Consider the following 22,604-nt stretch of genomic DNA (forward strand, 5'->3'; position numbering starts at 1 on the left):
ATTGATGAGGATGTGCTGTATATGGTTCTACATGGGATCTTTTTGAAAATAGCACCAAAAAGGGCTTTTCTATTATTACAAGCTCGACATCATAGCAACATAAGAACCCTTTTAATTGCTATATAGAGCCTTTTCCCAAAGGTTCTTCATAGAATCATATCACTGTTGTCGGATCAAAACCTTGTATCTCCAAAATAATGACTTTACAGGAGAAGGGAAAAACATACTTTACTTGTAATGTCGGTCAATGGAACCAGAAGTATTTACAAGTCATTTTGGGCCGTGTGTTTTGGTCAGTTCCTTATGAAATTTACACACAATGTAAAGGAGACAAGCATTTTCAAATTAGTACATTCTCCATACATTTGAAGAACCATTCCACCATGCAAAGAACCATTAGGCATGGAAAAGCTTCCTTTTACTAAAGAACTCAAAGAATTTTTAAGAGTGTACTAAACAGACCAGACAAGCAAACAGACTACTAGCAATTTTTAACCAAGGGACAGAATAAATGGAATAAAGGATATGAAAGAATAATAAAGAGTCAATGTGAAAGGAACTACAGTCATGTACATATCTGTTCATATGCAGATATGAATATCTATACATATGTAGGTCTAAGGAGACATTCCAGATGGATACTGTTCACAGTGGTTGTGATAGGTACCAGACGTAAGAAACTTTTAATACCTCTAAAACCCGCCTCAATGAAGTGGTTATAAACCTTCTGAGACATTGTTTAACGATAGTTTTTGAGAGATTCTTTGGGTCATGAATCTCCTTCATTGCAGAGAGAAACATGGTGGGTATTGTAAGATAAAGAAGGACCTAAATCATTTTCTTTTTCGTATAAACTCTCAGAAAACACGTGTATGTTCACTGGTCCTTTTGGAAGTGGCTATATTTACATTGCAGACATCACAACCCCTGGTTCCATTCACCAGCACAGTAAAGAAATCTGAGTATAGGTTTCTCTATTATGCAATTTTCAAATCAAAGCACACTGAATGAGCTTATTTACATTGTAATTATTAAATTTTGAAGAAAAAAATGGTGAAATTCCCCTTCAAGATAAAAGGGTTTGTATGCATTATTGTAAATTATGTGCATTTTAGACGTATGCTATATCGCTGCTGTCAGAACAAAACCTTGTGTCTCCATTTTTGTCATTTTTCAGTTTTTGACATACTTTGAAAGTACCTGTTACGTTTTACATTGTGTGTGAATTTGACGATCAACAGGTCAAAAGATATAACCCAAAATGATGTGGGAAAAACTCTGGTTCCATTGACTTACATTAAAAATGAAGTGTGTTTTTTCCTTCTCCTGTAAAGTTATCATTTTGGAGATAAGAGGTTTTGATGCGACAGCAGCGATATTTTTATGGGAAGATAAAGCAGCAGGCAAAGTTCCTAAAGGGGATGAGTTTTGGTGATGTGGATCCACTGCACCCCATTTCCAACTCGGACGTTTTCAAATGCCCCACTCTTAACTAAATTGGGGTAGCAGTGACTAATTTGGGGTACAGATCTGCTGCCTGAAGTTTGACTGATATTTCAACATTTCAATCACTGAGATGCAAACAGTCATTCAGGGTGGGTTAATGTGAAATATTTAATTCTAGAGAAATTTACAGACTCTGGCTTCTTTTACAGTGGCAGTGACAGGAACCAGGGTTTGTGATACCACAACACCAATACAGCCGTTTTATTTGCCATCCAGTGAACCAACACATGCCTTCTGAGTTTTATACTGTATGTAATGTTGATAATGACAAAATAGCTGTAAATCCAATCTAATTTTCTTTGAGGACTATTTTGCTTTACTGAGCCATGTATGTACCTCTGGGCCATGAATGGGTTTGAAAAAAATGTTTTAGGCCAAGATCTTATTTGACAACTACATTAGCTCAAGGTTTCATCAAACAGCATATTTAAAACCGTTTCTTGGGAAAACCTTTATGTACATAGCCCACTGTAGATGTTTTGTGCTTAGTAGGGCTGTGATGATTACCGCATTACTGTGATACCGTGGTCATGTGATGCCTCCCATGAGGTTCACCGTTCACCAGCTGCTCACCTTCACTCCCTCAGAATTGAGTCGTTGTTGTCTCAACTTGAGTCAGTGCTTCAGTTAGCCAGAATCAAACATGTTCAGTGGTGAATAGAGCTGTTGTCAAAGCTCAAATGATGAAGTGAAAATCCCTGCTGAAAAAAACACACAGAACTTGTCTGTGTTGGTTTATGATGATCTAGTACTGGGCTGATGCTAATTTAGCACACCAGCATCCACAACCTCATATCTCCATTTTTGTCGATTTTCAGTTTTTCATATAATTTGAAAATGCATGTTGGCCTTTATATTGTGTGTAAATTTCATGAAGCATGGACCAAAATAAATGGCCAAAAATGACTTGGAAGGACGCCCGGTTCCATTGACTTACATTGAAAGTAATGTAGGTTTTTACCTTCTCCTCTAAAGTTACGATTTTGTAGATACGAGGTTTTGTTCCAACAGCAGGTAGTTTTGCTGGTGACTTGCCATCCTGGTCTATGTTTTTTGGGGTTTTTTCTGGCAGGGGAGCCAAAAAGCATAATTCTTCTTTCACCTCACTTAAGACACCCCCCTACCCAGTAACACTGTATAATAATATTAGGAGATGGTTTGATCGCATTAAAAAAAAAAGAAAAGAGAGAGAGAGAGATGCAGCTCAACCTTAAGGCTTAAGTCTGTCTGTCAATTTGCATTCAACTAAATTTCCAACTCAAGGTGAAGCTGAGTGTAAAAAAAAAACCTACTAGCCCCTCACATGGCCAGGGCCCACTGGCAGGCCCACATTTCTAAACGTTACCCTACTCATAAACCTGACCCACATCCTAATGATGGTGATAGTCAGCTGAGTATGACCAGAAAGTTTGTTAATAATGTAACTAACTGTAGATCATCTATAGGTCGCCATCAAAAAAGGTGTGACCGTTTCGTTCAATAGCTTCCTGTAAGGTGGTTAAAGCTATTCAATGCTTTGGATGTCTGGTTCCTATCACCACCAATGTGAACTAGTTTTACTCTGTATGTTTCTCTAGAACTGAGCATATCCCATCAAATCAGTGATTTTTTTTCATCTTTAAAATTGAATTATGCATGTTTTTTTTTTTTTTCAGCTGGCATAATTGCCCTTCAAAGCTGCAAGTTAATAGAGATGTCAATGAACCACAGAGGAAAAGAAGACTGTATGTGGTCTGTCTTATGGGTACAGCATGCTGAGCTGCAGTTCAATTCAAAGAGAAGCATAGGAAGCGCTTTATCTCATCTAAAGCAGAGCTCCTCTGGTGATCTGTGTATTCAGTCTCTGCCCACATGAGCTTTCCAGGTTTCAGTTTCTATGTTATAAATAGTTCATTCTCCTCAAGTCAACTGGATCTGTGTGGTTATACTACACTGAGCTCCATCCGCGTCCACTGAGTCCATTTGGGACACAGCAGGAGCCGTCCGCTCTGGAAAGGGCAGCCGCTTCCAATAGAGACAGAGGCGTAAACTGTTATTATGCAATGGAGGAGCTGAATAACCAGTGATAAACACACGAGATCAGCTCATAACCCAGCCTGCACTCAGTCACACTCTCCATACCTGTTTATTGTTATCGACCAGGACGTCGTAGGAGCACAGCTTTAGAACCAGCAGGTTTCGGAGCAGCTCTAGAGTGGCTTTGCTCTTGTAGGCTTCTTTGGGCTGGTCAAAGTCAACAGAGAACCTAGGGTCAGCAGCGGGTGGCGTGTGCTGGACGGGACGATGGGTCAAGCGTGAGCCCTTGGGTCCTCCGAAGGGGACGCCGAGACCCACCCGCACGCAGGCACTCAAGGTTCTGTGGTAGGACATTAGCTTTAGAGGTCAATACAGGCTCGGACGGGCTCTCTCTCTCTCTTTGTCTCTCTTACACACACTCTCTCTCACTCTCTCTCTCTCTCTGTCTCTCTTACACACACACTCTCTCTCTCTCTCTCTCTCTTTCTCTCTCTCTCTGTCTCTCTTACACACACACTCTCTCTCTCTCTCTCTCTCTCTCTCTCTCTCTGTCTCTCTTACACACACTCTCTCTCACTCTCTCTCTCTCTCTCTGTCTCTCTTACACACTCTCTCTCTCTCTCTGTGTGTGTGTGTGTCTCTCTCTCTCTCTCTCTTTCTCTCTCTCTGTCTCTCTCTCTCTCTCTCTCTCTCTCTCACTCTCTCTCTCTCTCTGTGTGTGTGTGTGTCTCTCTCTCTCTCTCTGTCTCTCTCTCTCTCTCTCTCTCTCTCTCTCTCTCACACACACACACACACAGTACAACTTGCGCTCAATGCATTGGTCTGAAAGGCCCGTGACGCAGCTGTTTGGTGACGTAACGTCGCATGTGTAGTGATTTTGTGGCGCTAAAAGCTTTAGAAACCTTAATAAAGCGTCATTTATTATTGTGTTTATTCTCAATTATTATAGATGAATAAAATAAAGGACATCGTTCATCATTTCCTCGCTGTGTCAGAAGTTTGACTTAGCATCTCGAAATAAGTTTTTTTTATTATTATTCTCAGAATATTGACGTACTCTATAAAACATAACGACTCAAAATCTGATATAAAACACTCAAAATCTGATATAGCATCTCGAAATAAGGTATTTTCTCAGAATACTAACTTACTCTGTAAAAGCGAATTATTTTCTTAAAATTTTGACTTAGCAACTCAAGATAAGTTTTTTTTCTGAATATTGAATTAATCTGTAAAAAATGACTTATTTTCTCAAACTTTTAGCTAAACAGGTCGAAAACAGTTCTTTTCTCCAAATAATGACGCCCTCCGTAAAAACGACTTATTTTCTCAAAATTTTGACTGAATCTGTAAATATGACTTTTTTTTTCAAAATGCTGAATTAGCATCTCGAAATGAGTTATTTTCTCTGAATATCGACTTAATCTTAATCAAAATAACGACCAGCTTCTCACAATAACACACACACACACACACACACACACACACGCACGCACGCGCGCGCGCATCTTCTAAGCCGCTTCTCCTTCTGGCTCTCGGGCTCACAAAACGATCATGATATTAATAATGAATTACTTTCATGGCGTTTCACTCTTCAACTTGTCTCACACTCTTGAGACAATAACTAAAGTGTCTATTTCAGAAAGTTAATATTGCAGGGAAATAACTCGTTATTTGAAGGTACTAAGTAAACCAGAGCAGGGGGAAGGACGCGCGGGCGATTTGTCCCCTTGTCTGGACCTTCTTTCGGCTTTGACCTTCTTTCGGTCTTCATTTCTGTGTGGCAAACAGAGGAGGGCGCTGTTCAGTTACATTTGGCCTTTTTTCTTTTTCTAATAGCGGTTCATGGGATGGAAATGAGCTGTTGCTGAATTCATGAATTTGGCCCGTTTTTATTGCCTTAATAAACAGCAGTGGCAAGTGTGTGTGTGTGTGTGTGTGTGTGTGTGTGTGTGTGTGTGTGTGTGTGTGTGTGTGTGTGCTTGGGTGGGGTGGAGGGGCCACTTTAGCTCGATGTGACCCCAGGATGATGAGAAACAAGATCATTTTTAACGTCGTGGGGACAGCGCCCCCCCCCCCCCCCACACACACACACCCCCCCTCCCCCTATTTTTTCGTTTTATTTTAACAGTAACTTTGATTAGAAGAACTAAAATAGCCCAGCGCTTTCGCCCCCCGCGGTTCAGATTAAGACTCAGACGGTCTGGTCAGCATGTAGCCCGGACATGGATGCGCGTGCACGCGGAGAGGGCAGAGCTTAGCAGCGCGGGGAGAAGCACTGGGCAGAAGACACACCCACCCACTTTGGGCGAAAGAGCTTCTGCGTGTGGCTTCGGCCAAAAGTGAGAGAAGTCTGAGGACGTCTGAGCTGAGCGGGGACTGAGGGCCAGAGCAGGCCGCGCTGATCCGGGACGCGCATCGGCCACTTTCAGGCTTGCGAGTTGCGCGATTGACCGTGGAGTGACCGCAGCACTTACTGCTCGAGTCTTCGTCCTGCGTGTGGTGACGCACTGAGTAAAGCTGTTGTGGATTTACTGAAGGACCCAGGTGGAGGAAGAAAGTTTTTTCCCCCTTCTTGTTGTTCTTTTCCCGGATGATCAGAGTGCGCGTTTTCCTCAGGGATGTTGCAGAATCCACGAATGAGTGAGAAGAGCTCTTCTGCTGGAGCGTAAAGCGTTTTGGTTCGCCTTCTCCGTGGATTGGGTATCTGCTTCTCTCTCTCTCTCTCTCTCTCTCTCTCTCTCTCTCTCTCTCTCTCTCCTTCAGATGGCGTCGTAGAAGTAGAACCCCCCCTCTCTCTCCAAACATACACAAAGAAAAGTCAGCAGTTCTGGATAAAACTCCTTCCAAACTGAACTCTTTTCCAGTCTGGGTGAAAGCAAGTGGACACTGACCATCGCCCCTGAAGACGGACTTCCACTCGTTGCCTTTCACTGAAAGGAATGCTGAGCGTAAGGGCCTGGAAGGATGCTGTCTCTGAAGGGCACTTTAGCAGCTGGGGCTTTGCTTTTGCTTCTACTCTTCTGTCCTGCGTTTGGTCAAGAACTCAATCCAAAGGGCAGGAATGTGTGTAGAGTGCCTGGGTAAGTGGTCAAGAGCCGTTTAATTTCACTAATTGGCATTTCTATCATGCATGCATGGGGCAAAAGACCTGCCTTTGGTGCAGATCATAAAGTGACCGAGTTATTTTCATTTTTTACCCCATTGTTGACTTTTATTGTGACTTTATTTTTTTATCAAATAGCTGTTATTTCCTCATATCTTGACCACAACAGTTCGAGAAACGAGGGGACGTTTGTGCTAGTACAACCAGATGTTCACATCTGGAACGGCGCTATCGCGAGTGAACGCTAGGGGGCGCCGCTTAAACTGTGGCCACGAGTGAAGTCGTGGCACAAAACCTGGTCACAGTCAGCTAAAAAACAGCTTCAGGTCGTGCTGTAGCTCTTACTGTGAGTGTGTTGTTGGTTCTGTATAGCACCAAAAGGGTTCCTCTACAATAGTAGAACCCTTTTTGGTGCAATAAAGAGCCAACAACACATATAGAACAACAGGATAAGTTGTAATAGTAGAAGAAGTAGAACATTGTTTTGGTGCTATATAGAACCAACAACACATATACAGCAAAAGTCTATGTTAAAACAATAGAGGAACCCTTTTTGGTGCTTTATAGAACCAACAGCACACAAACAGCAAGAGTGTAAGTTGAAACAATAGCAGAACTTTTTTGGTGCTATATAGAACCAACAACACATATGGCAAGACTGTAAGTTGTAACAATAGCAGAACCCTTTTTGGTGCTATGCAGAACCAATAACACATATATAGCAATAATGTGTGTTGAAACAATAGCAGAACCCATTTTGGTGCTATATGGAACAAACGACTATACAAGCAAGTGTGTGAGATGCAACAACAGAAGAACCCTTTTTGGTGCTATATAGAACCAGCTATGCATACAGCAAGTGTGTAAGTTGTAACAAAAGCAGAACCCTCTTGGTGCTATACAGAACCAACAACACATACATAACAAGTGTCTATGTTAAACCAATAGAGGAACCTTTTTGGTGCTACATAGAACCAACAGCACATGTACACCAAGAGTGCGAGTTGTAACAGTAAACTTTTTTGGTGCTATGCAGAACCATTTTCAAAAAAGGGGTCTATACAGAACCATCAACAACACATTCTCCATCAATCTGAAGACCCATGTGGAACAGTTTAAACATGCAAATGGTTCTTTGAGAGTTCACATGCTCTCTTTACCGCAGAACCCTTAAAGAACCATCTTTTTTGAAGAGTGTGGCTTTGTTTCTTTCCGTTGCATCGTTTTACGTCCTAGATGAAGACACGGAGGTTGAAATTTAGTTCAGGGCGTATTGTTCTAGATAACTGTGTCTAAAAGACTGACCCAGCTGTCCTAGAGAGGATATAAAGACCAGTGGGCTTTGAAGCTCTAACAGACACCTCACTTATATTTTATTGAGCATGAAGTGAGTGGGTGAGCTTTGTTTTGGGAAGTATTTGCCATTTATAGGCTAAAAAGTACTAAAATAGTCTGTAAGTGGTTCAAATCAAAAGTTCCAAAGTTGTTCTGGTGACCTACATATTAAAGGCCTGTCTGTATCACTGACTGCACATGGAAGTCTAAACACTGCCCATGTGTTGTAATCGTGCAGACTGTGTTATTCCAAAGGACACTGGACTTAAGTTTTCACACATTCCCTAAGTGCAGACGGATCTTAAGTATTTAGTCCCTATTCTTTAGTGTCAGAATGAGAATCCCGTCCTGAAGTTTGACAGATTTCTTTTTCTGGTTTGTTTTTCTGAATTAAGTTGTTTTGTATTCAATCTGGTCTCACTTTACAATTAAAACTGATGCTTTGCAGTGACATGATCCAAATGTGTCATGTGCAGAGGTGGGTGGTAAAATAGTTACTTTTACTCAAGCACATGTACTTAAGTAAAATACTCTCTGTACTGAGTATTTTCAAATTGTAGCGCTTCTCAAGTATATTAATGAGCAAAAGTTCCTTTTTGTGCTGAACTTCAATCTGTTTTGTTGTTAACATCCAGACTGCTTTCTGATTGGTCCCATTTCTGACTTTGCAGCTTTAGTATTTTATTTTAGATCAAAACAAGAGAGAGAGCCATACAAAATTTAGTTACTATACGGATAAATTCTGGGTGGACTAAGAAGTTCTGAGTATCGCTGCAGTCAGAACAAAACCTGGTATCTCCGAAGTGGTAACTTTACAGGAGGAGGAAAAAACTGATTTTACTTTTAATGTAAGTCAATGGAACCAGACTTTTTTCTAAGTCATTTTGGGCCATTTCTTATGGCCCATTCGTCATGAAATTCACGTACAATGTAAAGAACAGCAGATATGTTCAAATTATGCCAAAAAATGAAAAGTGACAAAAATGGAGATACAAGGTTTTGTTCCAACAACAGCCATGTGTTACTCAGCACTTAAATAGTTTTTAGACATCATACTTTTATACTTTTACTCCAGTTGTTTCACTGAAGGTACTTTTACTCATAGTTGTGTCAGTATCAATGCTTTTGCTTGAGTATTGATATAGGCTACTCTAGCCACCTCTGGCCATGTGACCACTTTTGCACAGTAAGTAAACTGAAAGCAATTCTGTTTTTTCTTTTACATGCACAACCAGTTAACGCATTTGAATCATGCACATTTAAAGCATCTTTTCTTCCAGCATAGCAGTAAAGCATTTCTCCAGAAATGTAACAGTCAGCATGTTTGGATGACTTATACATACAATCATTTGACAATGGATACTTGTCTTAAAGGGGCATTTCTAAACGCTAAAACTAGTGTTAGTTGTTGTGTTATGAATTATCCTCCATCCATCAGTCTTATCCTTTTAGTGCTTTTTGTCCGTCAATGTTCTTTCACTACAATACCCAGCTTGCATTGCACAAATACATTATATTACATTATATTAGGATTCCCACTGAGATAAAGCCATCCTGACTGCTAGCATGGGCACTGACATAGAAGGTAATACATACCAATGTTATATGTGGCCTCCAAGTAGTAACTTTGGCTGCCTTGCTTTTTTAATGCACTAGCTATTTATTGGAGAAAACTTTAATAACTAATAATAAAAAAAGATGTATCTATCGCAAAAGCCTTTTATTTAGAACCCCCTTCAGTATGGACCATCAGAAGGGGGTTTTCCTACTCGTTAAACTTGCAAATTTGACTCTAGAGACTATTGTGGCACCACTGTTGATGGTGAGTATGTTTACAACAGGTGTAGCAATGATTACATTATTTTTTTTTTTGCTTTGGTTGGCGTGCCCCTTTCAGACTGGCATTGATGTTACATTCATGTGCACACATGGTCAAGGGCTCGCTGTTGGGACGATGCCAGACTGAATGTTTGGAAGCAAACCATGAGAAAGTTTGTCAAATCCAAAAAGGCTGTGGCTCTTAAAAACAGTGTGGAATTCCAAAACCTACAGGCTGTACCTCCACATGTTGGGGGGTACAAAACCCACTGTAAATGTACTTTTGATACAAGCACCATGAGCTGCATCGACATCTGCTGATGTCTGTCTGCTCTGGGTTTTCTCCAGAGAAAGTGAAGGTCAGAGGGAGGTTAGGATACGAGAACAAAGCTATTATAAAACCCTTTACAGACTTAATATGAGTTGTAATTCACTATGTCCTGCGATTTTGAGGTAGGTCACATGAAACAGTGTCTGTTGGCTGCAATACAACTTTCAGTTGTGCTTTAGATTTACATTTATGGCATTTGGCTGACGCTCTTATCCAGAGCGACTTACAATTTGATCATTTTACACAGGTAGGTGAAGGCAGTGTTAGGAGTCTTGCCTAAGGACTCTTATTGGTATAGTGTAGGGTGCTTGCCCAGGCGGGGGATCAAACCCCAGTCTACAGTGTATAAGGCAGGTGTTACTTCATTAGCTTCATTAGATTCATTAGCTGTTGACCCTTAGACACTGAAAGTTGCTTTCTTTTTACTGTACTATTTAAATGTAAACAATGTAAAGGTAATTAAGTTTTGCGATGAATTGCATTTGCATTTGATTTACATTCTGTATTAAGATTTCACTTCTGAGTTTTTCCCATTTGTTTCAATGTGAAACAACAAAAATGTAAACAATGTTTTATTTTTCTGCAAGTGGCTGAATTTGACTCTCTGTTTGTTGTCTCTGTAGCCAGCTTTCCTACTAAAGCAGAAAAAAATCTCAAAATGTGGGCTAGCAATAGTCGAAAACATGGTAAAAAACTTTTCATGTTACACATTGAGTATGTTAACATGCACTTAATATTCCAATAACTGCAGAAAATCCGATTTTGTCAGTAATCCGATCAAGGCGTTTATAGACATTTGAGTAATCAGATGATGGGGAAACTCCAGGTCTACATGAGTCAGTAACCAGATTTATTCTTTGCAACCAGCCAATGAACTCACAGAATAAGATGTGACATAAATGTAACGTAAAACTTAAACTTCACGCCACAGCTTATTTTTAAACAACATTGCGCCACTTTACCTGAAAGTATGAACAAAGATCATCTAGAAGATGAATATTTAAATCCTTCATTTTGTCAAGCATGTATTTGTTTTCAGCGTCGCCCCAAAAGTGTTTTTCTGCATCTCGCGGCAAACGTTGGTTGTCTGTTTTCGCACACGTGCAGACTGAGCAATCTGAAAGACATCAGAGTAAGAGCTCACATGCACTGAGAAAGCTGATCACTGATCTAAAATCCAGCTTTTTATCGGATTTCTTTATCAGATTTCTAGACCTTACTCCGATCCAAGAAATCGGAGGATGCTGTGTACATAACCATTTGAATAATCGTTTTTCAGAGGTTTGATAAGTTGGAAAAGATGAAAAAGTATTTAATGAATAATGTCAGGAACTTTCAATATAATGACACTGCACTGAATACTGTTTAACAGGAATAAACGTCCTCTCTTTGGAATGAAACATGCACTGGGTGATTGTTCTTTGAGCACTGACAATATTCACAATATGATCAGAAAAACATTGCAACACAATTTGTGTGTTGAATTACAATTGCATTTATATGTGATATCAACATTATTCCTTCAGCGATTTCAGTGCAGTTCTTTGAGATTCTGAAAAAAACTTTTATTTTCCCACATTTCTGAAGATATGTCATCAGGCAGGGTTACAGGAAGATTGGGGGAGTTGAAATTTTAAGCAGTATATATTGACGTCATTCAAATTGAAATTGATCTCATTTTGGATCATTTACATCAAACAGAATGAGAAAATATACATATAACTGACATATCAAACCGTTGATGCACACTCTGTTGTCTTGCTCTGGATGAACCTTGTATACAATGAGCTGAGTAGAGACCAATCAGATTGTTGATACTTGATACGATCGATTGTCTCACCCTTGTACTCAGCACAGTGCACCGTCATAGATTCAACAGTCAAACAGGCAGCAAGCGGGAGATGATGATGATAGGAAAAAGATAACGTAACACTGGACATCATCATGTACAAAACACAATATTTGGCCTTTTCTGGGAGAACTAGCCCAAAACAGAGCACAGACTTTAACTTTTAACCAAGCTTATGTTTTAGCAACATGATCCCCAAGTGGCCAGTAGTTGGCGAGGGAAGTGACTCAATTCACAGAAAAAACGCAGCAATAATTTAAAACATTTTTAAGTCATAAAGCATAAAAATACAAAACTTGTCCTACAAGAACATACGATTTACTGTTAATGTGTATTTACTGTTATATTATTTTAAAGTGTAATATTGTTCGTTCACCATAATGTTCATCATATTATTCCCCACATTTTCTTTGAAAGCTTTCAAAAAACTTGAAGTTTTTACTTTGATCCGCTTGGGGGGGTCGAGCCTGGTGGATCCAAAGCTTAACTGATGTTACAATTTATTTATTTATTTTTGTAAATAGCCAGCAATTACACATCTTCACCAGAGAGTTCTCCAAACCCCTAAATCGTACGTAGTTCAGCTTTATCTAATTATTATTATTTTTTTTTATATATATATAATTTTATTTTAGTTGTTGCAGTGAAACAATTCTGAAGGGGTGGTGCAGCCCCCAGAGCCCCCTCACTTCCTGCAAGAAACTTGCGTCAGATGAACAAAGATTCTGTTCTGCTATTCTAGTATAGTTATTGCTTAATGACTTTGGCTTCCACATTTATGGCGTCAGCATAGATTCATTTCTGGTCACCATAGCCATCTCTACAGCTGTCAGGGCTTAACCCCTTAAATGGCCCAGTGGTGGGCCCAAAGGTTTATTACGCACTCTCTAACCTAAGAATAGCTGGACCAGTTAGCGTTAAAGTCCCTGCAGCCTTACTATGTAATATGTCTGGGATTTTAAGAGGGTAAAGTCCCTAAAGCTAAACCATGCTTTAGTAATCAGGTTCAACAACTGTGACTTCTGCAGATTAAAGCCTATTCACAAAGACGTGTGGGGGAATGAGTGCAGTAGTTCAGTATACGCTCCAAAGACTGATAAAAGAGGCCATTTCTAGGGGAATTCTGACCCAAACGTTTGTTGTTGAAAAAGCTAGACTGTTGTTTTGAAGTTTATTTGCTTTGGGCGGATAATAGATTCCTCACTCCAGATGGATATCGGTGTACATGAATCAGAACATAGTCCCCCCAAAAATATTCTGGTGGGAAAAAAAAAATGAACGGCACTGGCAGGAAGTTGGCCCTCATTTTGCAGGATTACTCAGAATTTCCACTTGGTTCTCGATTGTTGCTGAATCAAGTTGCACCCTGGTCGATGATTGATTTTCAATTTCCATTCGCTTCAGCTTTCATCCCTCTAAATGCATCAAATGAATGCGGTTTTGTGTACTCTCTCTCTCTCTCTCTCTCTCTCTCTCTCTCTCTCTCTCTCTCGTTCTCTCTCGCTCTCCCTCGCTCTCTATGTGGCATGTGTAGTTTGACGCAGAGCAGAGATGTCGAGGTTGTGGTGGGACACACATACACACACATATACACCCCCCCATGCACACAGAGGCTAAACAAACTTTGACTAAAGGCAGAGCAGAGCTCGACGCTCTGCAGGAAGCAAAAGTGTGGACAGGGCCTCTTAGGGGTCACATGTGGTGGAGGATGAGGAGCAGCATCTGTGTCCTATCCACCCAGCACAGCAGATGAAGGAGAAGATGTAGGCCAATGAGATCCAAGCATGGATTCAGTAGGAGCAGTAAGCTAGTACTTAACCTCCTGCGGCGTAAACCAGCAGAGCACAGAAAATGAAAGAGGAGGACTTATTAAGAGCTTTAGGGTGGAACTGAGTGATGCTAATGGCTAACTACAAACATAGATGAGAGACACTATCTGCCCCAATACTTTTGATTTTTTCTTTTCTGTTGCTGGAGTGAATGAAAGGAAACTGAAATTGATTTTCCCTCAAACAGCTGCTATCATAAGGTTAGACAAGCTTTAAAGAACGCTAGAAAGCGTCCCCACAGTTTAGAGCCTCTGTGTCGTGTTGAGTTTCCGGTTTAAACTGGAAGATGGTACTAAGCTGTGTTGTGTCGTTGTAGCTAATCTAAACCAGGCAGGCTGGAAACAACCATGACAGAATTTGCCACCATGCTGTTAGCTTGATGATATGGCACAAAAACTATACTCATATCTTATAAATATCAACATTGTAAATTATGCACTGTTGAATATCATTTTTGCCAGCGTTCTCTAAAGCTTGTTCAATCTATCAACATTTCCTATGAAGAAACACACTTAGGGGCGGAGCATGGGTAGGTAAATAAGTGATTACGACCAGGCAGTTGTGCTAAATTATGAAATAGATGACAAAATAATATTTTTGCTTTTGTAAATCCAGTTATGAAATAACTCCAGTTTGAGGACCATGCCCGAAACTCCTCCTCCTTCCAATCTAGCACCCTATAAATTGCCATCTCTAGCTTCCATTTCCCATGTTGAAGTTTTTTGCCCTCATCACCCCATCTCCTCCATGTTCCTCAGCTCTATATGTTAGTCCTACCGCTGTCCAAAAAAGGGTGGTCCAGACTTCTAACTCCAAGGAGAAGTTACCCATAACTCCAACTCCCACTAATCCTAACCCTAACCCTAGTCTATAATCACCTGCATTCAGCCTGAAATTGTTGTATTTTAGTTGTGCTTAAGTAATTGTTTTTCATTTATTTTTCTTTTCATTTATTTTACTATCAGCTTTTACTTTTTGGTTACTGGTGAGTTATTGTTGTTTTATTTTTATTATTTTATTTTTGCAATTTTAACCATTTACTCTGATTTGATGGCTTTTTTTACTATGAAAGGTGCTATTATATTTATTATTTTTATTTTTCTTAGCATTTGAAAAGTTACAATTAGGGCTGGGCGATAAAACGACACTCACAGTATAACTTTTCCGCAAAAGAGCGATAAGAAATGTTTGATAATTTTTTGGGTATAATACACCAATCGCACACATTCTAGTGAAAGGCCTGGTGGCATTTTCTACTGCAAGGAAAGCGACACTACTCCGCTGTCTCCAGGAGATGGTGAACGTCCGAGTTTTTCGACATGATTAGAGAGGGGGCGACGAGTGAAATTAGTCGCCAAATATACTTTAGCAATGTCTGAAATGTGGAGTTATACATTCCCTGTTTGAGTGGAGCGACCAGCAATCTGTTATCCTGTGAAGTGTGAGTGACGAGATCAGTGGCGTAACTGTGAACTCACCTCTTTCCGTACATCCTAACAAGCTTTAGCAGCGTTAAATCACGCCTGCTCCTCTCAATTAAAGCGCTGTTACAGCCCTAAACAGTCATATTTTAGTATTAGTGCATTCCCAAGCAACAAAAGTGAAAGAAAGAAGTGGGTTCATGCAAGTTACAGCCCTGATTTAAAGAAATGCAAACTGAGGAAGCTGTGAGGTATTGGAAAGCGGAAGAATGCTACCTGTCCAGGCTAGCTGTTTTTAGCTGGCTAACTTGAAGCAGCGCTCCGGCACTCCCACAACACGGCGAATTGATCATACATGAGTGATCAAGCATGTGACAAAAACACCGCTTTCAATTTAAACTTACCTAAAAGGAGCATTCTGTTTGTCTGGTGTTGATATATTGCGGTTCACCCCTCAAACTACTATAATAGAATAGAGAAATCCAGTCATCTGCTAGCTGATGTTTGAATACTGTGATATGCTCTGACAGGGATGTGGTAGGAGTGATGGCAGTGAGGCCGGTGTGATCCTTCACTCACGTACTGAGCCAGCCAATGTTGGCTGTTCGGACTAAGTTGACGTTGTTGAGAAGCAGTTTAGCTCTGTCAGCATTTGTAACAGGACAGCTGAGCCGCTCGTCACCAGACAGCTAAATTAATCTTTTCTTTCTTAAATTATGACTATTACAAAAACTGCGGCCGTGCTTTTCCAGCTGATAAAAACAGCTAATCAGACACTCTCTACATTTACGGCATTTGGCTGACGCTCTTATCCAAAGCGACTTACAACTTGATCATTTTTACACAGGTAGGCGAAGGTGGTGTTAGGAGTCTTGCCCAAGGACCCTTATTGGTATAGTGTAGGGTGTTTACCCAGGTGGGGATTGAACCCCAGTCCACAGTGTAGAAGGCAAATGTGTTAACCACTACACTAACCAACCAAAAACCTCTACCACTCTCCCATGACAGATTTGTGAAATGTCCCGCTGTTTGGTGAGTGTTTGTCATGTTCCGACCATAAGGGATAGTTTTAAACTGCGATTAACCACCCAGGAGCAAAAATCAGCCTTCAAACTTAAAAAGAAATAATGATTTGACATTTATTGCGATATGTATCGATATTGAACGATATGAACTTTGTTTATCATGAAAACTTTTTTGGCCATGTCCCCCAGCTCTAGTTACAATCCCTGATTCAGTATTGGCTCGGCTAAGTCCACCCTCAAAGCTTGAGATCGATCAATTGATATTGAAAATATTTCTAAATAATGCCGCTCGAGGTGGATTTAGTCACGATTTATACATTTTATGTTTATCGCCAGCAGCAACATGTACATGAACGATATTGGATTTCAGCCCATAATTCCCATATAAGTGTATCCCTAGTTATCTTATATCGTTCATTTATTTTGAACGATTTGCTCAATTTTGTTTGGTTTGTTATCTAGTTTATTTTGCTGCATGAAAGCAATCACAGGACTAATAAGAGATGGCATGATACCCGTTTCTTTTCTCCAATACCAGTACTGAAACCTTGTCAGGTCAGGTTGATACGGATCTGATATTTCTTCTTTAAAAAACTACTAAGTTTTAAAAGTAGCTATTTTGAACTGTTGAAAATCTTTTTCTTTTTTTCTGGCAAAGGGGAGATTCAGTATAATAGGGTGCAGAAATGATGCCTTTACTAATAAGTGCTTTCGAATTGCGCTGTTCATTCTCCAGACCATACAGTCCATTTCTGTCCATTATGTGAAGCAGTCCAGTCTGAATTCATTCATTTTGAATTCGTCGGCAAGAAAAAACTCCCTAAGAGCAGAAGAACCAAACTCAAAGGGGAACCCTTTTATATAGCCATCAGTTATCACTTACCTATATATATTATATTGTTATATTGTTATATATAACAACATAATAACAACTTACAGGAGAAGGAAAAAACCTACTTTACTTTTAATGTAAGTCATTGGAATCAGACATTTTTCCAAGTAATTTTGGTCTGTTTTTTTGGTCCATTCATCATGAATATTACACACAATGTAAAGGACAACATGGTGTTTCAAATTATGGCAAAAACTGAAAAAAGACATAAATTGAGATACAAGGTTTTATTCCAACAGCAGTGATATGTGTATATAATGTTATATTAATAAAGTAACATAACAAAGAAACATGTAGGATGTTAATGATTACATCATCATTCTTGTTTCAAACCTGCCTAGTAACTCTTACATTACCATAAAATGAACCTGTGATCTTACTAGGTTGCCGCTGTCTCTAATAGAAATACAGTCAGAGACACAGTCAGGCCCATAAGCATTTAGACAGCAACACGATTTCTGTAATTATTTCTCTGTACACCACCACAATGGATTTGAAATGAAGCCGTCAAGATATGATTGAAGTGTAGATGTTTAAAATATTAGAATTACAGCCATTTATTTCAAGTACCACCATTTTTACCAGCTCAAAAGTAGTTAGAAAACAAAAATAATTATAAATACAGAGATTATTTTTGAAACATAGATGCAAATCCTTTGCAGTCAGTTACTACCTGAAGTCTGGAGCCCATAGACGTCACCAAATGCTGAGTTTCCTCTCTTGAAATGCCTCGCCAGGCCTTTGCTGAAACCACATTCAGCTGCTGCTTGTTTGTGGGTCTTTCTGCCTCAGTTTTGCCATCGGTAAGTGAAAAGCATGCTCCAGTTGGGTTGAGTTCATGTAACTGACTCAGGCAATTAAGAACATTCCATTTCTTTTCTTGGAGAAGCTCTTGGGTTGCTTTGGCGGTGTGTTTGGGATCATTATCCATGTGTAAAATGAAGTGCAGTCCTATCAGTTTTGCAGCATTTGACTGAATCTGAGCAGAAAGCATAGCTCTATACATTTCAGGATTCATATTGCTGCTTCTATCAGCAGTCACATCATCAGTAAATGCCAGTGATCCATTTCAACTGGCAGACATACATGCCCATGCAGTAACACTACCTCCACCATGTATGACAGATGTGGTATGCTTCAGATCATGAGTCCTTCCTTTCCTTCTCCAAACTCTAATCTAGCTTTTCTGTTCTTGAGTGTTACCACTGTGTTTACATTCATGAAGGCATCTCTTGACTTTGACATTGACCCCCATCTAGAATGTCCTTGCCTTGACTGAATGTTGTGAAGGGGTGTTATCTTCACCACAGAAAGAATTCTATGACCATCCATGTATGTGGTCTTCCAGGCCTTTTGGTGTTGCTGAGTTCACCAGTGCATTCCTTCCTTTTAAGAATGTACCAAATTGTTGGTGTGGAAACTCGTAAAGTTTCTGTCATCTCTCTGAGAGGTTTGACATCTCTTTGATGTTGTTGAGAGTTTTGATCTCTTTGATCGTGTTGAGAGTTCCCATGAACAGCTATCACATACATACACAACTCTTGGAATCAACTCTAGACGTTTTAATTAGTCTGCTTATTAGGCAGTTGTCTAAATAACTTTGAGTCTGTGAAAATGGAGAGACATGGTAAAAATTGGCTGTAAATGCTAAATGGCTTTGTTCAACCCCTCAAATTAAAGCTAAACGTCTTCTTCAACCACATTTGATTGCTTAATTTCAATTTGTAATGGTGTTTGGAGGCTAAAGTACAAAAATTGCAGTACTGCCCAAATACGTATGGACCTGGCTGTAACTGAGAATTAGCAGTCACAATCCAAGCAGATGGCTCGACAAGGGTCTTCAACTTAGACCTAAAAGAAAATTCAATAATTTTAAGCACGTCACTTAGGGCAGACGTGTCAGGCTCGAGTCATAGCAGGTCAAAACACAGCAAACTTCAGTACACTGCCTCATTAAACACACCTCGTTCAGGGTCTCATCAGCTAATTAGCAAGGCCTTCCTGAACTGAATTCAGAGTGTTAGATGAGGGTAAACACTAATCTCGGCAGCGCTTTGGCCCAGAAGGTCCCCGGTTTGACATGCCTGACTTAGAGTGAGTATCTAAAAGTCATGCTCAAACACTCTACTACAGAAAGACATTCACAGCTAACAACATCACATCACACAATATGAGTGTGAGGTGTTTCAGAATACATCTTACAGGACTGGATTGGATTCCCTCTCTGTGACATCCAGTCCAGAACGATCGTTCCAATGTTGAAACCTGGTATGGGATCAGTGCCGTCTTGAATACTAATCATTTTCACATGTCTTGCTGGTGCATCTTTCCCATTTCCAGCTCTGATAAACGAATGTGATGTTTCATTTTGACCAGCCACTCGTAGCCGTGGTAGATAGCCCATCCACGTAAATACAAGATGAATTATGAAACAAGAAAGGCTGAATGATTCCATGTGAGTGCTCCTCTTGGGATCTTTGTCCTCAACCCCAGTCTGCTGCTTTGTCTGGCTTCTCTCTTCCACCCCCTGTCTCAGCTTTTTTCATTTCACCCAGTCTGTTCATAATCGAGGTTTGGGACAGCAAGTGGTGGAAGTAATCGCATCAGGATGTGGCCTTCTTCTGAACCGCTCTTTCACCATGGCTCCATGTCGCATGATCTCCCAAGGCCGTCACTTCAAACGGCATGTTTAGCTTGCATGTCAGCTGCTTAACAGAGAGAGAGAGCACTGAGCGGAACAGGCGCTTTCTGTGTGTGCATGTGTGCTTCTCTATGAGCATCTGTGTTTACGCGTGTGATTGTATGTGGGTGTTATTTGAAGCATCTGCCATCGTATTTGAGAGACGCTACAGATGGTGCCCAGGCATCTCGAATATTCCGTGCGAACCACATGAATGATGAGACCTACACTAAGATCACTCAGGGACAAAAAGAATTTAGGTCAGAGGCACAGCAGCGTCTGCTGATGCTGACATTGAGCTGTGTTCGCTCGTGAGCAGCACTGAAGGCAAATCTCTCGGTGTACCGCTGAATGGAAATAGAGTATATTGCATGGGTCAGTATATTGTGGAAAGCAGAATTATCCATACTTTTTGTTTTTAAAACGATAGCATGTAGACAAATCTTGTTTCCTTTCCGGTTAGATTTATTTTGCTCTTGTGGGCACACAATGTACAAAGTATGTCCTATGAGTAACATTCCCATGTCCATTAAATGACTCACCTCCATTTTCGATTTAAACTGGGGGGAGGGTGTCCTAATCTTGGGTAAAGCTTAGATGCGTCTTACCCTTAAGTAGCACATGGCTGATGTGGCCCTTCCCACCCACACAGCTTTATCAAAACTTTTTCAAAAGTTTTGATAAAGTTTTCCAAACTTTGTTAAACAAAAGGTACCAACCAAACCAAAGCTAATACAGTACAAATCACTGATCTGTCAAACATGCCATCATTCCATGTTTGTGGGTTCTCAGTAGTAAAGTGAAAAAGAACTATACTTTCTTTAAAGCATTGCCACAGTAATAATGGCTAGCAAGAATGGCCTGGGTTCTATTCCCCAGCCAGGCAACCAGGGTCCTTTCTGTGTACAGTTTGTATGTTCTCTTCAACAAGCACAAGGCTGATGTGGACCCTCCCACCCACACAGCTTTTTTAAAACTTGGTGTTCCCACAGGATCTCCTTCTGTTTAAGTTGGAAAACTTTTCTGAGCAAAAACTACCAACCAAGCGAAAGCTGATTACACACACCTGAGCTGTGAAACGTGCCATGAATACATGTTTGTGTATTCTCAGCAGTAAAGTGAATACGAACTGTACTTTGTTTAAAGCATTGCGGGTAGCGCTGCCGTCTCACAGCAAAGGCCTGGGTTCTATCCCGCGGCCAGGGAACCAGGGTCCTGCGTGGACCTGCGTGTCTGCGTGGGTTTCCTCCCACAGGCCAAAGAAATGCTGCCAGGTGAATTCATGCTAAATTGGCCCAAGTGATGTGATAGACTGGCGGCCTGCCCAGGGTGCCCAGTTAGCTTTCCGCCTAATGACCGCTGGGATAGACTCCAGCACACCCTGCGACCCAGGAGGATACGTGGCTTAGATAATATGTGTGTGTGTGTGTGTGTGTGTGTGTGTGTGTGTGTGTGTGTGTGTGTGTGTGTGCTTACTTTGTTGTAAAGAGTCTTTCAGCTGGAATTACTGAAACACTCTTCACAACTTCAATACCGGGCAATCAGAACAGAGGTCATTTACATGCGTCTGCTTTGAAAGGCCAGTGACAAAAACATCCTGTTTACTTTTAAGACATGAAAAGAGATTGGACAATGGTCACATGAATGAAGGAATTAAGAGTTGTGACTTATTTGCTACATGAAACCACACAGACTTTGTAAGTGGACCTTAAGAAATGCATTAACAATGTAAAATATGGGGCTTAAGCATGAAGTTCATGTATGTAGAAGCTTGACCGTGTGCTCTCTCTCTGTAGGACACCAGCGTTTGTGTGCTGCAGTGGTTGGGGACAGCAAGGAGATGAGTGTTTAACACGTAAGAACCACTTTCATTATATTTTCCATTATATGTTTCATTTATATTTTGCGTTATGTGTACACTCTTAAGAGAAATGTTTTAAGAGCCACTTTGCCTTCAACAGAGTCTTCACAGTCATGTATTGACAAATATTGTTCTTTGAAATACTCGTTTAGGGAACTAAAAAGGGTTCTTCGTGACATCGCTTCGGAGAACCCTTTTTGCCATCTTTATTTTTAAAGGCGTGTGATGGAAACCACCATCAGGGATTTCAGAGCAACATGCAGGCCTGACACTGAACCTTCTAGTCATATTCCCATCAGTCTGGCATATAGCACCTCAAATAAATACTCCCAAGAGCGTAGTTTTATTTGTGTGGATAATGGAATCAAACGTTCTGTCGTTTTGACTCATGCTGTGGTTTTACATGGAATGCAAAACAAGCAACACTCATTTTCCTGGAATCAATGAGAAAGTATTGAAGTGGAAATCCCAGAGTGGCTTTAGCGTGATCATTCAGCAAGAAATCACATTTACACAGCAACCTCTTATCTCAATTGTAGTCTATCAGCAAAGATGTGTTTGGTGTCTAAAATTTGCTTCTTTAGTTTTTCACTGAAGCTAATTAACAAACGCACTGTTAGTTAGTATTATGCATGCCTACCTCACTATGTGAAATGGCTCATTGTAGAGAAAGCTGTAGAGAATTCTTTACAGTGTTGGTGGTGGGAACCAGGGGTCACATCTACCATGAAAATACCTACTAGCCAAAACGACCTGTGAACATATGTGTCTCAGAGGTTTCATATGTAATGCTGATAAAGGTAAACTAGTGCTAAATCTGAAAAAGCTTTGCATCAGGAATGGGTCATTCACCATCTGATGTGGGAAGTCAGGTGGATGCATTTTTAAAAAAGCAATTTCTATCATCCCTAAACTTATGAATGTAAATATGTCCA

At 40.4% G+C, this 22,604-nt stretch overlaps 1 protein-coding gene across 1 annotated transcript in view; it reads left to right on the forward strand.

Moving 5' to 3' along the window:
* The first annotated feature begins 5,839 nt into the window (after positions 1-5,839).
* The window catches only part of scarf2 (scavenger receptor class F, member 2), a 50,778-nt gene continuing 34,013 nt past the window's right edge, over positions 5,840-22,604 (forward strand). The window contains exons 1-2 of the mRNA XM_017724833.2: positions 5,840-6,605; positions 21,605-21,663. Coding sequence (XP_017580322.1) covers positions 6,490-6,605; positions 21,605-21,663 — 175 coding nt within the window. The 5' untranslated portion in view covers positions 5,840-6,489. The remainder of the gene's footprint in view (positions 6,606-21,604; positions 21,664-22,604) is intronic.

Source organism: Pygocentrus nattereri, chromosome 20 (genome assembly GCF_015220715.1).
Source record: "Pygocentrus nattereri isolate fPygNat1 chromosome 20, fPygNat1.pri, whole genome shotgun sequence".
NCBI classification, from domain to species: Eukaryota; Metazoa; Chordata; class Actinopteri; order Characiformes; family Serrasalmidae; genus Pygocentrus; species Pygocentrus nattereri.